Below are 13,744 nucleotides of genomic sequence, written 5' to 3'. Positions count from 1 at the left end.
TTAATCATGCAGTGTGTATACATGTCAGTTCCTAAACAATATCATTTTACCCTGTCATTTGGATGTAGGCTGTCTTATCCATCTTAAAGTTAATAATAATGAGATTAAAACTGATAACCTAAACTGTACATGATTAAAAATTAGGAAAATCCTGCACATGCTGTTCTCCATATCAAAAACATCTTGACTCTTAATACTGTGATCTTGCAGTGGACCTTCATATTAAACTATCAGCTTTGGAGCAACTCATTTCTGTCAACAGATTATAGGTGACATATGGGGGAAACATTTCATAAGTCAATATTGACAAATTACTAGACGTTTCTTGCTCTGAAGTGAATTGCTTTCTTTTATTGGCTGACTACAAATACAAAAGATATAAAGGGGGGGAAAAAAACTATCAATAGGTGCATGTACAGTAGTACAGTTGGTAAAATTGGTGCATACAAACTGTTTCAGAGATGAAAACATGACACCTTCATAGTGTGACATTCAGAAGTCAAATCCACACCAATCGGTTTCACTTCGATATAAAGACATTACTGTGCCTAAGATTTATTAGAGCTATAGTGTTAACTTATGCAAATATGGGATAGGATTTCCTGAGAATATTGAAAAGCAAAAGGGATAAATAGAGGATAATGTTGAAGTGGAAGCTGGAATGAGAATAAACAACAAAAGCTTTTCTTGATTTCAGTCATGGCTGTAGGTTAACGACATGCTGTCTTAGGCCATGAGGAGGTGGTGCACTCGCTGTAGCTGATGCTGTGATAGGACGAGGCGGTGGACTTGTTCCTGTCCAGGAGTGCATGGAATGGCAACACGACCTACAAACACTGTTCCTTCCTGCTTCTCCTCCTTGGCCTAGGAAACAACACAAATATGGGAAAATTACTGACAACTTCTGACCAGAAAAGAGAAAATGCACATCACCTATACTCTGTGTGGTTTTTACCTTAACAAAGGAGGAGACTGGGAAGGTGGCAAAATCAGAGGACACCTTTGCTCCAGGCTGATATGAGACTACATGTTCAGCTACTTCTCCCTAAAACATGAAAGCATCCAAATGTTTAATTTCGTATTGCTGTCATCTTACGGACATGGTAAGGACAATAGACATGGTTGTGAAGGTGTCACCTTGAGTTTGTCCAGAGCATTGCTGAGGTTCTGCAGTCGAGCTGTCTGCTCCAGCAGCTGGGCACTGGCACTAACTGGAACAAAGACAGAAAAATAACCAGTTTACTCAGCTGAGAACAGCAATAAACACAGGAGAGGAAAGCCTAGAAAGAAACACACACCCGCCGTCTTCCCAGTGACGTCCACTACTTTAACCTCTGCACTCAGCTTGAGCAAGGTTGCCAGCAGTTGGTCAGTCCTGCGATAGATGCCTGTGTTTAGTCCATCTGGTGGCATGGAGCTTTCTTTGGACACTTTTGGTAGTTTGGGAGGGCAGAGTGGAGGCAGGGAGGCCAGCTGGGCTCTCATCTTCTCCGCCTGTGAGTCAAATGTAGTCTAGGTTAATATTACCAGGCTTCAGACAGCTGGCATAATCCAACAATATAATAAAACCAACAGCGGTTAACCTTGAGTCTGTTGTTTTCATTCTTGAGGTGTTTGATGCCCAGTCTCTGGGCTTCAACCTGCTGCCTGAGGAGAGGGGAGTCCACTATCTGTACTGGTCCTGCCAGGGATGGAGGCACACCTGGTGGAGACAGACAGGTAGAACAGTGAGACATTCAATCACTGGAACACCCTGTCCCAAAATAGTGGGATTTGTTTTTCCCAAAAATCTGATTCAATAACATATTTACACCAACTACAGGCAATACATATCTCATTAACAGCTGGTTAAAACTGCTTTCAGAAGATTGAATCACAGGCCATCACACCTGCCATCTAAAATAAAACAACAACACTTTGATCTGCATTCCGAAATTGACCATAACCACACAGTAACTCACCTCCAGCAGATCCCTGAACAATGGAGGCAATTCCAGAGGCAGGTGGGCCTCTTGATACCAAGCCTTCGATGGTCATCTTCGATTGGTTATTAATGCGCTGTTTCAGCTCTGCCTTCTCTGCCTCCAGCTGGTCGATATCAGCCTGCAGAGCATCCATCGTCTCCTCAAACTCCCTGTAGATGGGACGAGAGGAAGGTGAGCAAGCAGGAAAACAACAGAAAAAGAGCAAGTGAGAGAAAGAGGAAAAAAGAAAAGGAGGATGTGAAATCTGCCTCCAATGTTAAAGTGAGTTAATTTCTCCTGTTTGCTTCATTAACTTCCTTACTTTTCTTTCTTCTTCAGCAGGGCGAGGTTCTCGTCCAGTTTGGTCTGAATCTTCTCCACCCGTTCATCTGCATCTTTGGTGGAGGTGTCCAGCTTCTTCTCCAGCAGGCTCAGACGGACGTTGGCCTCACTCAGCTCCTCGCCCTGGTGGAGAGAAGTACAGCCACGTTAATTCCACCTGTTCTGGTTCTTTTCCTTTCAAAGTGGCAGACTTATGTAGTGTAGTCTACAGAGAAAGGTTGAGTGGTTTCTGTTTGCGTGTGTCACCTTGATTTTCAGCGACTTCTTGAGCTCCTTGATGACCGTATCCCTGTCTTCCAGTTTAACTCCGAGACCCTCAGCGTCGGTCATCTCGGCCCTGACGGTGGCTGCTCTCATCTCCACTGGAGGAGTCTGAGGGCGTGGGGGACATGATCAAATAGTAAGAATTGTAACGGAAAAAGTTATAAACAACTTTCTGAACTAGGTAATTCATCAATGTGACAGAACTAAGGCATACAGTTACCTTGCCCTGTGGCTTGTCAGCATCGTACTCTCCTTCCTGCATGGCCGTGGCCATCTTGTTCATGGTGGTGATGACAGAGCTGCAGGACTGACGGAGACACTCTGGGCCATTCAGGCCATGAGAGCCATACACCTTGGGAGAAAAGAGTCTAGATTTAGATAATATAATAATACAGCTACAACCTAAATAGAACCACCTTTGTCTACTTTCCCAGAACAACAACTTCCTTACAATACTGTCAGAGGCAAATGGGCCATCGTTTCAGTCAGTATTGGGTAAATGGTGCATGATTATTGACAGTTCAACTACCTGCTCCACAGCCTTGCAGGCGATATCCTCCAGTTTGAGAGCATTGAGCCCCTCCTGTTCTGCCAGCGGTGCAACCATCTGAGCTCCAGCTGCAGCCACCTCCTGCAGCACAGCCACCACGCGGGTCTGCTGGCGCCTGCACTCCGTCAGTGCCTCCGACACCTACCAGATGAGACATGACATGTCAGTCACATATATACTGTAGATCGATCACTTTTGTGTGCACTTTGGTGGGTCAGTGATTGTTACAGTGTGTCAACAGAACGTAGAAAGGATAAACACTGATGGTAGTCTAAGACAAAAATGTGCGAGTTTCTGTATCCCACACCTGTGGTCCAAAATTGAGAGCAGCAGGAACTCCAACTACATCTGTTCCGGGCATGCGACGGCGGATCTTCTTACAGAACTGTCTGATATCAGAGCAGGAAGTGTCCAGGTCCTTTAGAAGGACAGAGAAGCTAGAGCTCTCCTGACCTGCAGCCAAGAACGCCCGCAGACGAGTCACCTCCACCCCCATGCAGTCCAGGGCACCCTGGGTAAACTGGAGGTGAGAGGGTTGGATTAGTGAAGTTAGGAAACTCTATTACTATTCTCATTTAGGTTTTACTTTGTTGCATTATATTTATTTCTTCTTATAGGAAAAAGTGTGTTAAAATTAAAAGAGTCATGGTCTTTTTAACAATCACATTGTCTGGATTACTCCTGGATTTTTACCTTGATAACCTCATGAATGCTCTGCTGTGAGAGTGAAACTGTTAAAAGCTTGCGAGCGAAAGGAAGAAGAGGCTAGAAGTACCTTAATGTGGTCAGCCAGCTGCACTGTGCAGTCTTCAGTGTGATCTGCCAGATGGACGCTATACAGTTGCTGGAGAACAAAACAACAGTGAGAAACTTTATGATTAAGGTAATATTGAATTAAAATTTCATGTTGGCTGTCTTTTAAACTCTTTCATTATTTGAGGCTGTACATACATGAACATAATTGGTTAGTATATATTTAATAGTAGTTCAACAGGTCTTTTCCTTTATTCCACTGTGAATGCATAAGTTTGACTTAGTTTGACGTGTTTAAATTAACTAGCCTGTGTGTTTAAATACAACTTTTTTTTTTTTACCTGATAGTACTTGATGGCCTTAGTCAGAGGTTCCACCTGAACAGTCTCATCGAGCTGATCTTTATGAAGCAGGTCGATGAAATAATCCAGAGAGCGCTCATGGAAGCTCATTTCAGAGTAGAGCGTACCCATGCGCTTAAAAATCTCCACACTGCAGGTATTCAGAGCCCTAGAAGCAGAGCAGAAAGGAGGAAAAAGAATAGACCAATTTTGTTTTATCTGTATTTATTGTTGAATTAGGTTTAAAATCATTTTTGGAGAGAAATATCTTTTTTTATCTGCAATAATTCTTCTTGTATTGCCAGCAGCCAAGACACAATTCTTATCTAATAATGACACCATATTTGATTTCTGATACATTGTGGTGAAGCTGCGGTTCTTACTGTTCATATTTGTGCAGTGTGGCCTGCAGCAGGCTGAGGGAGTACACCAGTCCTGAGGCAAAGCTGCGCTGCTCTCCTGGAGGCCCTCTGAGTCCCATCCCCTTGGTCAAGTCCCCATTCAGGTCAAACTTCTCCTGGGCCTGTTTACTGATCAGCTCAGCCTACCAGGTAAAGCACATACACACACATCCACAAGCTTCAATTATAGAAACGGCAAAAAGGAGTTGAAAGGAAGTTAATAGTGATCGTGATTCCACAAAAAGGCTTGTACTCCACCTACAAACATACACACAGCGTCATACCTTGCAAATGAGCCTGGGGATGAGCAGAAGGACCAGGATACAGTCGTGATCGCCACCGTGACGGAGGAAGGAGTCCGGCATGAAGGAGGTGAGGAGGGATACCTGTCTGTTTGACTGAGCCACCTCCATTTTCCTCAGCTCCATCTCAATGGCCTGTGAACACAGATTATCACCAAAAAGCCCCAAGTGTGTAAACTATCAGTTAACATTCCTGGCACGATAACACATGAAAAGTTTCCTACCTTGGCATAAGCCTTGGTCTCTGCAAACTTAATCTTGAAATCAAATAGCTCGGCAGGAGGTTGCTGAACTTGTTCCGCATTTGCGTTCTGCTGGCTGATCAGCTCCCTGTTGGCGTCCTGATGCACAGGAAAAAGAGCACATATGGTGTCACAAAACGATTATCTCCTTCAGCATGTCTGTTTCCAGACTCTCCACCCACCTGTAGCCTGGCAGTGAGTTCTCTGTATTTGCTGATGGTCTGCTGGTAATCAGCTACAGTCTCCTGGGCAGCCTCCACCCTTTTGTCAGCCTCTCTGACCTTTGCTCCACTCAGGTCCAACTGCTCTCTCAGCTCCATTTCGGTCTCCCGCGCATTCTCCTGGAGCTCATCGTTCATCTCGTTGATGGCCTCCTGTTGTTGCAGGAAAACATTAACCGCACATTGAGAATGAAATTGTGATTATTTGCATAATAAGAGTGCAGATTGTATGGGTTAGAAAATAGAAGCATCAGTAGTGTTAAAAATGAAGACAGGAATCATAAATGTAGCTGTACAGACCAAATCAGTGACTGTTTCTCTCAGCTCTCTGACTTTCTCCTCCAGGTCGAGGTTCCTCTCCGTCAGGGTCTCCACCATCTCCTCTGAACCCAGAGCAGCATCCACCTGTAAGTCCACACACACACAGCAAGCATATATGCACTGTTAATTTCTGACTTGTTTCATTTAAATGTCCATACTGAGAATCTGCTCTGTTAATAACAGTATTTGACTTGGCTTCTTTAATATTCACTGCACTGTAACCTCCAGAAAGCAGCATCAGAGACGCATAAACAAAACATGTCCTCTCCGTAATCATATTCATCCTCTTTTCTTGTTTCTCGCTCACTTTACCTGCTCCTTCAGTTCATCGATAGTGGCCTCGGCCTGCTTGACCTCGTCCTGCAGTTTTTCCTTCTGAGTCCTCAGAGTCTCCAGCTCTGAGTTCTTCTTCTCCATCTGCTTCTGCAGCTTCACATGTTCCTGCTTCTCTGAAGAAGAGAGGTCGCGCATCCTGAGGAGGAAAGGGACAATTAAATCAAGGTTTTCTCTTTATTGGCTACAGAACAAAATGTTGACACCTAAAACCGCCCAAACCCCGGTATAGGCCTCTTCTTCATGGACCCTATTTTGTTTTTATTTTCTATTTATACTTTAATCAAAACTAGCTTTTCAGACATTTGACTGACCGAACCAATGCCTCCTTTAGCCTGCCATTCTGCTCCTCCAACTGTTTGACATGGTAACTTGAGGCGGCTCCATCTGAGCCTGCAGGAGAAAAAGAAAAAGGAAACAAAGTGAAGGAAAGCAGTGCATAAATAAAGGAGAGAGATGACCAGAAGAAAGAAAGAGGGACAGAGATATAGGAGTACAGACCTTTCTCTGAAATCTCATGTCTGAGGATCTCCAGGTCCATGGAGAGCTCCTCCACTTTCTCTTTCAGTGTATCCACCTCCACTTGCAGTGACTCTGCCCGCTCTTCAGCCATTTCTTTGTCCAGTGTGGCCATCTCTATAGCGTCTGCTGTGTCGGACATCTCTTCCATGTAGCGGTCCTTGGCTTCATGTGCCTCACGGGCTTCCTGGGAGGAGGACATATAAAATGAAAGTCTAAGAAGTCATGTATGCTGACAGTAGAGCTGCTTCTTTCATGCTTACAGGCTTGGAAAATATCAGTCATGTCTTACTGTAAATATCCTGATATTGCTGTAATTCAGACTTATGACAGAGTAATTTGTAATGTCTTTTTCTGTGTACCTTCTTGGCCTCTTTGAGTTGTTTCTGCAGCTCAGCCTGCTGCTCCTGCATTTTGGTCTTCCACTCCTGAAGCTGCTCCAGCTGAATCTTGTGCTTCTCCAGCTCCTTCAGCTTGGCCTTGTCCTCCGTCCGCTTCATCTTCAGCGTTTCCAGCTTCTCGTCCAGGTCCTTGACCTGAGCTCGCAGGGATTCCTCCTCCTGAGAGGGATGGATTGGTGGGTGGAAGGGAGAAGTGAGGGGACAGTTTAAATGTGCTGGAGTAACTGGAGTTTATTCATGTCCCAAGATTTTATTTTAAGGCAGTAAAGAACAAAAACACAAAAAGTCTGACCATCAAAAACCCAGAACAAGATGAGGTTTTAAAATTTTGCCAAATAATTATCTCAAATAATTGACTTTAACCACTGAATTCACCACCTCAACAAGAAGCTCTGCCAGAGACATAATTGAGCAATGAAGACAGATTAATCCACCCCCTCCAAACACAATGAGTGCTGAGTGTTTAATTCAGTGTCTCAGAAAGTTAGACCATGCACCGTTAACCATTTCATAAATATATTATTAAATTATTAAATTAATTAATTCACTGTGTGGACATTACAAAACCATATTTGAGTACTGAAAGGGTGCACTGAGGGTCATTTTGCCCTTTATGAGTTTGTTAGTGAACTCATGCCAGGTATCATCAGCATGCATGTAGCCATTAGGAAACTCTACCTGCTTGGAAATGGCAGGTTCCACCTGGTTTAATAATGACAACATGGATGAAATGGGACAAGCTCGTTAAAATGACGAACATGATGGAAACATGATGTTGATCTTTTCTGGTGGTGATATTGCAATGAATACCACATGACAATATGAAATATGGGACTAAAAACTTATTGATTTTAGGTTTTCAGGAATATCAGTGACCCACCTTGCTTGGAGTAGCCTGGACCGGAGCTGCCATTGCTGCAGGCGATCCACTGGGCTGAGGCACGACAGGAGCCCCCAGAGCACCCTGGTGGGGGGGCAGGCCCGCCTCACTGACATCACCAGACAGAGAGGACGAGAGGCTCTCACGAGAAGCCTGATGACCAACGGGGGAATGTGTTAGGGGGAGTTGAGAGGAAGAAGATAATGAGTGAAATCGAGGAAGAAAGAAAAGAAGACGTGATGCTAAGTATTTGAATGTCAGTAAACAATCCAATAATCAAAACACGCTTCTCCCAAAGTGAACCCAGAACAGTGAACATGCTGGGTGATGTACTGTGCCACCAGATTCATCTTGTGATGGCTTAAATACAAAGTAGTTTCCAGGACCAAACATTTCATGGCCAATGTCCCTCACAAGATCCCATACACACCACTTTGAGGTCATTTAAGTGGTGGAGTCCTGCACCTGTGCACTGAAGGACAACAAATCACCAGTTTTCAGTGACAAACCCAATCACAGCTCCCTGTGAAGTACCAGGTGAGGTACCCTGGTATGACAGAGCGTACCATGAGCGACAGGCTGGTGCGGCCAGAGGGTCGTATCAAGAGGGAAGGGAGGGAGGTGGCAGGCGTGAGTCGACTTGGAGTGTTCCACTGCCACAGTGCGATCATAGAGACTGTGTTAGGACTCACAAGTTATTTGTAAAACTCGGCTGCAAAGTTAGCCTGAGGTTACAGAATGAAACCTTGGTGGGACTGTGTTCTTATTATTATACCACCATCCTGTGTTAATTATGCCCATATTGCATGATGTTTGTTCAAGTGCAGAGAAGTACAGCCAGCTATTGAAAATAAACTTAAAAAAGAAAAACATTGTGCATAACAAGACATAACTGCTGTCTTTAAACAAACCTTAAAATGATTCAGTGTAATAATCACAGTTTTTAACATTCTGATGATAGTTTTAATGTAACTTTCCATTGAATACCAGGATCATGGAGAGCACTACATAAATTCAATAACTGTAAATTAAACAAATTACAACTCACTCCAGCCAACTAACACCACTTATATTCTGTTAAATAAATGAGGTATTATTTATGGCTGAAATGGGCTGCCTGCAACCTACATACCCCTCAAAATAGTCCAACTGTGCACCCATGTTGAGTCTGCTACTATACTGAAAGCTTTCAAATGTAACTGATCAAAAACTGCCATGTCCAAAATTATTAAAACTATGCAAAAGGACTGTCATCACAGGAAAGAATGTGGAGAAATGCTTTCTCAAGACTTTATACATATGTAACATAATTCTAAATCTCAATATTACACTATTATATTATCAATATATCAAGCTAATGCAATCCTGGCTGTATTCTCTACTGTAGTTTGAGCACAAGCATGTACTTCTTATCATACTACACAAAAATGAATGTCCTTTGAAAGCATTTCAGACTCTTGAAGCAGTGCCCTTGAGTTAACTTGCCTAGCACCCTCAACAAGATGAAGCATTAAAATAGCAAGACTTTTCAGAATTAACTGCTGTTTTAAATCTGTTTTGATGCCGTGTGACCTCCCCTGTCTGCTGTAGACAAGCTCACCTTGGCAGAGCGGCGGGTAGAGGACTGGAGGAGAGGAGGTGAGTTGCAGAGAGAGGGATGAACACACACACACGGATACACACACATGTCCAGTAGTGAACCAAGATAGGAGATTAGCAGCACATCAGAAGCATAGCCACTGTTAGTTCATATCCACTGATCATAGCTTTTGACAGCTGCATGCACCATTTTTGAGAATAGTTATTCCAAATGACTCAAGCCATGGGAATGGAGTAAAATGTGAATTCATGCAACAGTGTTAAAACAGGCAAAATGTCACTGAATTGTGAGGCGAAGAGGAATGACCAAGGCACCATCACGATGACCTTAGAACTGTCCTAGTGTTGGCCTCTAAATGTGAACACTGATGCCTTCACCAGAATAAAAAGTACATGAAAGAAATTGAGCGAACAAACAACAACAGCAACTGTTGTACAACATTGGGAATGCAGCCATGGAAAACCAGGAGAAAATATGGTGAAAATGACATCAATGATAAGTGATGTCTTCATGTCCAGTGCAAACATCAACACAAGAAAAATAAAAGGTGAGGAGCCACGTTAGTGTGATTAACAACAACCAAGGCAAAAGCAAATGTGCTGAATTTAAACATTTCTACCTTCTTAATGCTCACAGGCGTCTGCAAAAAGTATTCAGAAAAACAAAAATGAGGCAAAACAGAAACCCATTCACATTGTGCAGAAAAAAAGGGAAGAAAATTGGAGGACATTTTTGAAAAAAGCACCTCTGTTCAGGAAAACACAGCAAAGACAAGTCAGAGAGGACTGATAGTCATCTCACCATCTCTGAAATGAGTTTAGTTGCTTTACTGGTCTGATTAAACTTCAACACATTTAAACCAGCATAACCGTTCTGGAAATGGTAGGTATTAACTTTTAGTGTTGGTAGTTCACTTAAACGGAGTGAAAACCATATTTTTTTTATATCCACAGTACATACACAAAGATCCACAGGAATCCAACCATCTTCAAAGCCAAGTCAGTAAACAGACGCTTACTACACTGAAAAAGGGACAAAACAAAGCAGTGAGGTGCAAGTAATGGTTGCCTACCTGCTTGGTTGTTTTGGGAGTCTCGGGAATGTCTGGAGGAAACAAATGAAAAATTATTATCTGCTATTATTTTGAGTAAGTTTGAGATACTTTGTTTTAAAAGTACGGATTTCAAACACAGCTGTGATTCACACTCACCTTTTTGTCTGAGTGTCTTTGCAGGGCCTGATTCAGGAATATCTGGTGAGGTGGCACTGTAGCCCTCATCCACCACCTGGATCTGTACAGAGTGAAGGGGTGTAATCAGAACATTGTGGGCATGAAAAACAGGGATGGGTCTATTGACAACATGCACCTCAGCTCAGCCCTTAAAGTCACTGAATTAATTAGTGATTTAAGTCATAGGAGGCTGTACACCATCATCCAACCCTCATGTGCACAATGTACATTCATTGTTACTTCATAGCACATTTTTATCACTAACCTGGGACTGTCTGACAAATATCCCGTGATTTTCCTCACAGGTGAAGTAGCGTTTCCCCTGCACGGTACCATCGTTCTTGCCTTTGGGCTCATTTAGTATGACACCCACCCACTTCCCAGAGGCAAAGAGGGTGGCGCCGATATAGGCAACAGTGCCACGCTGACCCTTCCCTATCACCTCCACTACGGAGCCAATCTAGGAGGAGAACAGACAAGAAGATGAGAGACTGTGAGTTATTACACACTAGTTGATAGTAATTTTTTTTTTTATTATTCATTTCTTCCTTTCTTGTGTCTGTATTGGAGAAGTGGCCTACCTTTGGAGGTTTACCACTCTCCACTGTTCCTGCGCTGCTCATTTTGCTGATCAGTGGGCTGGTCAGCTGGAGGATTTGTGAAAAACAAATGGGGAGAAATGGTAAGAAAGATGAGGAATGTGGAAAAAAGAAAGTAAAGGAAGGTTGATTACCAATGGGAATGAGGGGTAAGGTGGGTGAGGGCATTACACACCAGAGAATTTATTGTTTATATTTCAGAATTCCTCAATCATGGTATCTTTTTAAATCTTAATCTTGGTCAAACAGACATAGCTTTGTAGGAGTATGACAAAGAATTTAATATTGTCCACCAGGCCTGCAAACGACCCAAACAAACAGTCTGAGGAATTAAAAATATTCAATGACAAGAGAGTCTTAAGGCCACAAAGCACAGAAACACACTCATGCACCCAGTCATATGTCCTAGACCACAACAGACTCCCTGATAAACAAGCCATATCCCTGCCTTGCTCACACAAAGATGCTCATTCAAAACAAACTAGGACTGTGTCTAAACCTTTTATGGAGCTGTAGGGACATGTGAATTCATGCTGCTTCAGTTTTGAACCACAGGGCACAAAGCTGGATAGAAAAAGTTTATCTACGCCTTGTGACAGAAGCTGTAACACAGGATTTAGTCATTTTCAGGGAGGCAGAGAAAGGGTTTTGCAGACTAAATACAAGTAGAAAGTTATTGGGAAGAAGAAACTTCATCTTCTCTTCAGGATATCTAGAGTTACCAAGTTATATTCTTACTTGTTTTATCTAATCTGAGGACCCAATTTGCAACAAGGTGAATCCTCCACTGCATGGTGAGTGCAACAAACGTTAACTTTTTACAGGTTTAGCCATGATAATGTAGTGACTTCTACTGACTAAGTGCAGGAATCAAAACACTGATGTACTAAATTAGATATTATTCAATACTGAGCGTGATGTTACTCACCCGGGGGGTATAAGAATGTCTCCTATTCAAAGCCATAATAGCAGGTTAAGATGGTTTCACCTCCAGTGCAAAGATATGGCTAAAGTGCTGATTTTTCTCTACTTTCACATCCCTTCCGCTTTCCCAGAGAGAGGAGAGGACAATACAACACTGTGATTTCGAGGTGGGATCCTATGTGGTGCATCACCAAACGTCACTGCTGATTTGAATTGAAAGAGGGAGGGGGAAAATCTAGCTCTTGTGTCTTTCCACAGGGAAAAACACAAGGATGTTAGCTTGATACTTTACACTGTACCTGTTAAATAGTGATGTGATAATCAGTTTATTAGCTTACATTTATTATGGCTATATTTATTTAACACTCACTTGACAAGTAGCTACGTATACAGAACTTGCTGTGTGTGTTTTTCTCGTTTTTCATAGATTATATCCTCGTAGTTACAATACAATTCATACAATCCTCATACAATGCAATACAATACAATATTTATTTAACTAACAAATGGTGACAAAGGGCTCCTTTACTCATTAAACAGATGCCAGCTGACAAACGGTGTCAAGCGATTGCTAATGTTTATTCGCTAGATACATTGACGTAAGCATTATTTAGAGGGGCGGTGTTAACTTATTACATTTGTTTTTATTCTGTCACAAATAATACATACGCTAAGTATACCACACTTGTAAAAAAAATACACAATGCACAGGATCCAACCGCTTTACGAGAGAAGAAGTTGAACAAAGTGCGATAGGGAGAAATGTCATGAAACACAATCAAGCTAACAGTTTTTCTGCTTTACCGTTACCGCATTGTTAGCTTGAGCAACGGTTAAGTTGATACTGACAGTCATGCACCAAATGTCTTTAAAATAACTTATGCTTTACTTTGCCCCCAAGGTTTAGTTAGACATCAGTCAATTGAGTTAACAGCTAGTTAGCCAACTAGCAAGATTAGCTGTATAGCTAACGTTAAAACAGGCTACAGCGGCTTAGCATGCGAGCATGCAAGTTAGTCAGAATAGTGCTGTTAAGAAGCTTAAATAGAATAACTGTATTCTGTCTTTTATCTTACCTCCCGAGATTCCTGTCTTTAAATGTAGCTCCTTGAGGTGTTCATGCAAATCTCTGTTGTTGTTTTTTGGCTACCTAGCCCTGAAATTCGGTAGTCTTTTCCGTTTTTTGACAGGTCACTTCCGGATAAGATAAGATGAGAAGTAGACATTAGCGCCGCTGGTGGCTGCACCTGTTCTTTACTTAAAAGGCGATATTTTATATCCGCTATGACTTACTGCAGTTTTGTTTTTAAATTATACGTGTAAAATAACTGTACAGGGATGATTGGAGAATTTGGTAAAAACAGTAACATAATCGATAATCTTACTATTGACAGATATTGATAAATAATCAGTCTTACCGAGGGGTTTTAAACCAGCATTTAAGTTAGAAAAGGGAAAAGTAAATTAAACTTACAGAGTGAAGTGGAATACATTTATGACAGAGAATGCAAAACTTAAAGAATTATTGAGAATGGAAAGTAAATTAACAAATCCAT

At 42.2% G+C, this 13,744-nt stretch overlaps 1 protein-coding gene across 4 annotated transcripts; it reads right to left on the bottom strand.

The window, feature by feature from the left end:
- Positions 1-327: 327 nt before the first annotated feature.
- Positions 328-13,381, bottom strand: LOC121626510 (dynactin subunit 1-like). Of its 4 annotated transcripts, XM_041965068.1 has the most exons (32): positions 13,265-13,381; positions 11,247-11,312; positions 10,931-11,125; positions 10,645-10,726; positions 10,507-10,538; positions 10,054-10,074; positions 9,435-9,458; positions 8,401-8,487; positions 7,835-7,987; positions 7,633-7,656; positions 6,916-7,113; positions 6,536-6,740; positions 6,349-6,427; positions 6,014-6,173; positions 5,681-5,785; positions 5,342-5,533; positions 5,142-5,258; positions 4,900-5,052; positions 4,598-4,758; positions 4,215-4,383; positions 3,896-3,964; positions 3,428-3,640; positions 3,100-3,261; positions 2,791-2,922; positions 2,553-2,678; positions 2,287-2,429; positions 1,962-2,134; positions 1,584-1,702; positions 1,299-1,494; positions 1,138-1,211; positions 956-1,045; positions 328-864 (listed from the first exon to the last, which is right to left on the bottom strand). In XM_041965068.1, exons 2-32 carry the CDS (start codon positions 11,286-11,288, stop codon positions 727-729), a joined length of 3,834 nt encoding a protein of 1,277 aa, XP_041821002.1. In that variant the 5' UTR covers positions 11,289-11,312; positions 13,265-13,381; the 3' UTR covers positions 328-726. The 4 variants fall into 4 exon arrangements, with proteins under 4 accessions (XP_041821002.1, XP_041820999.1, XP_041821001.1 ...); XM_041965065.1 differs by lacking the exons at positions 8,401-8,487; positions 9,435-9,458; XM_041965067.1 differs by lacking the exons at positions 7,633-7,656; positions 8,401-8,487; positions 9,435-9,458.
- Between the last annotated feature and the right edge of the window lie 363 nt (positions 13,382-13,744).

This window comes from Chelmon rostratus, chromosome 23, assembly GCF_017976325.1.
Source record: "Chelmon rostratus isolate fCheRos1 chromosome 23, fCheRos1.pri, whole genome shotgun sequence".
Classification (NCBI taxonomy): Eukaryota; Metazoa; Chordata; class Actinopteri; order Chaetodontiformes; family Chaetodontidae; genus Chelmon; species Chelmon rostratus.
The sequence above is the reverse complement of the archived record's forward strand: the minus strand, read 5'-3'. Positions and strand labels throughout refer to the sequence as shown.

What these genes read in the sequence shown, in the direction of transcription:
- LOC121626510 (XM_041965068.1), bottom strand. Translation starts at nt 11,288, where the DNA reads ATGAGCAGCGCAGGAACAGTGGAGAGTGGTAAACCTCCAAAG. An exon ending in AGAGTGGTAAACCTCCAAAG is followed by an intron (nt 11,126 to 11,246) that starts GTAGGCCACTTC and finishes TTCTCCTCCTAG; the next exon opens with ATTGGCTCCGTAGTGGAGGT. An exon ending in CTGCTGAAGAAGAAAGAAAA is followed by an intron (nt 2,135 to 2,286) that starts GTAAGGAAGTTA and finishes TCCCATCTACAG; the next exon opens with GGAGTTTGAGGAGACGATGG.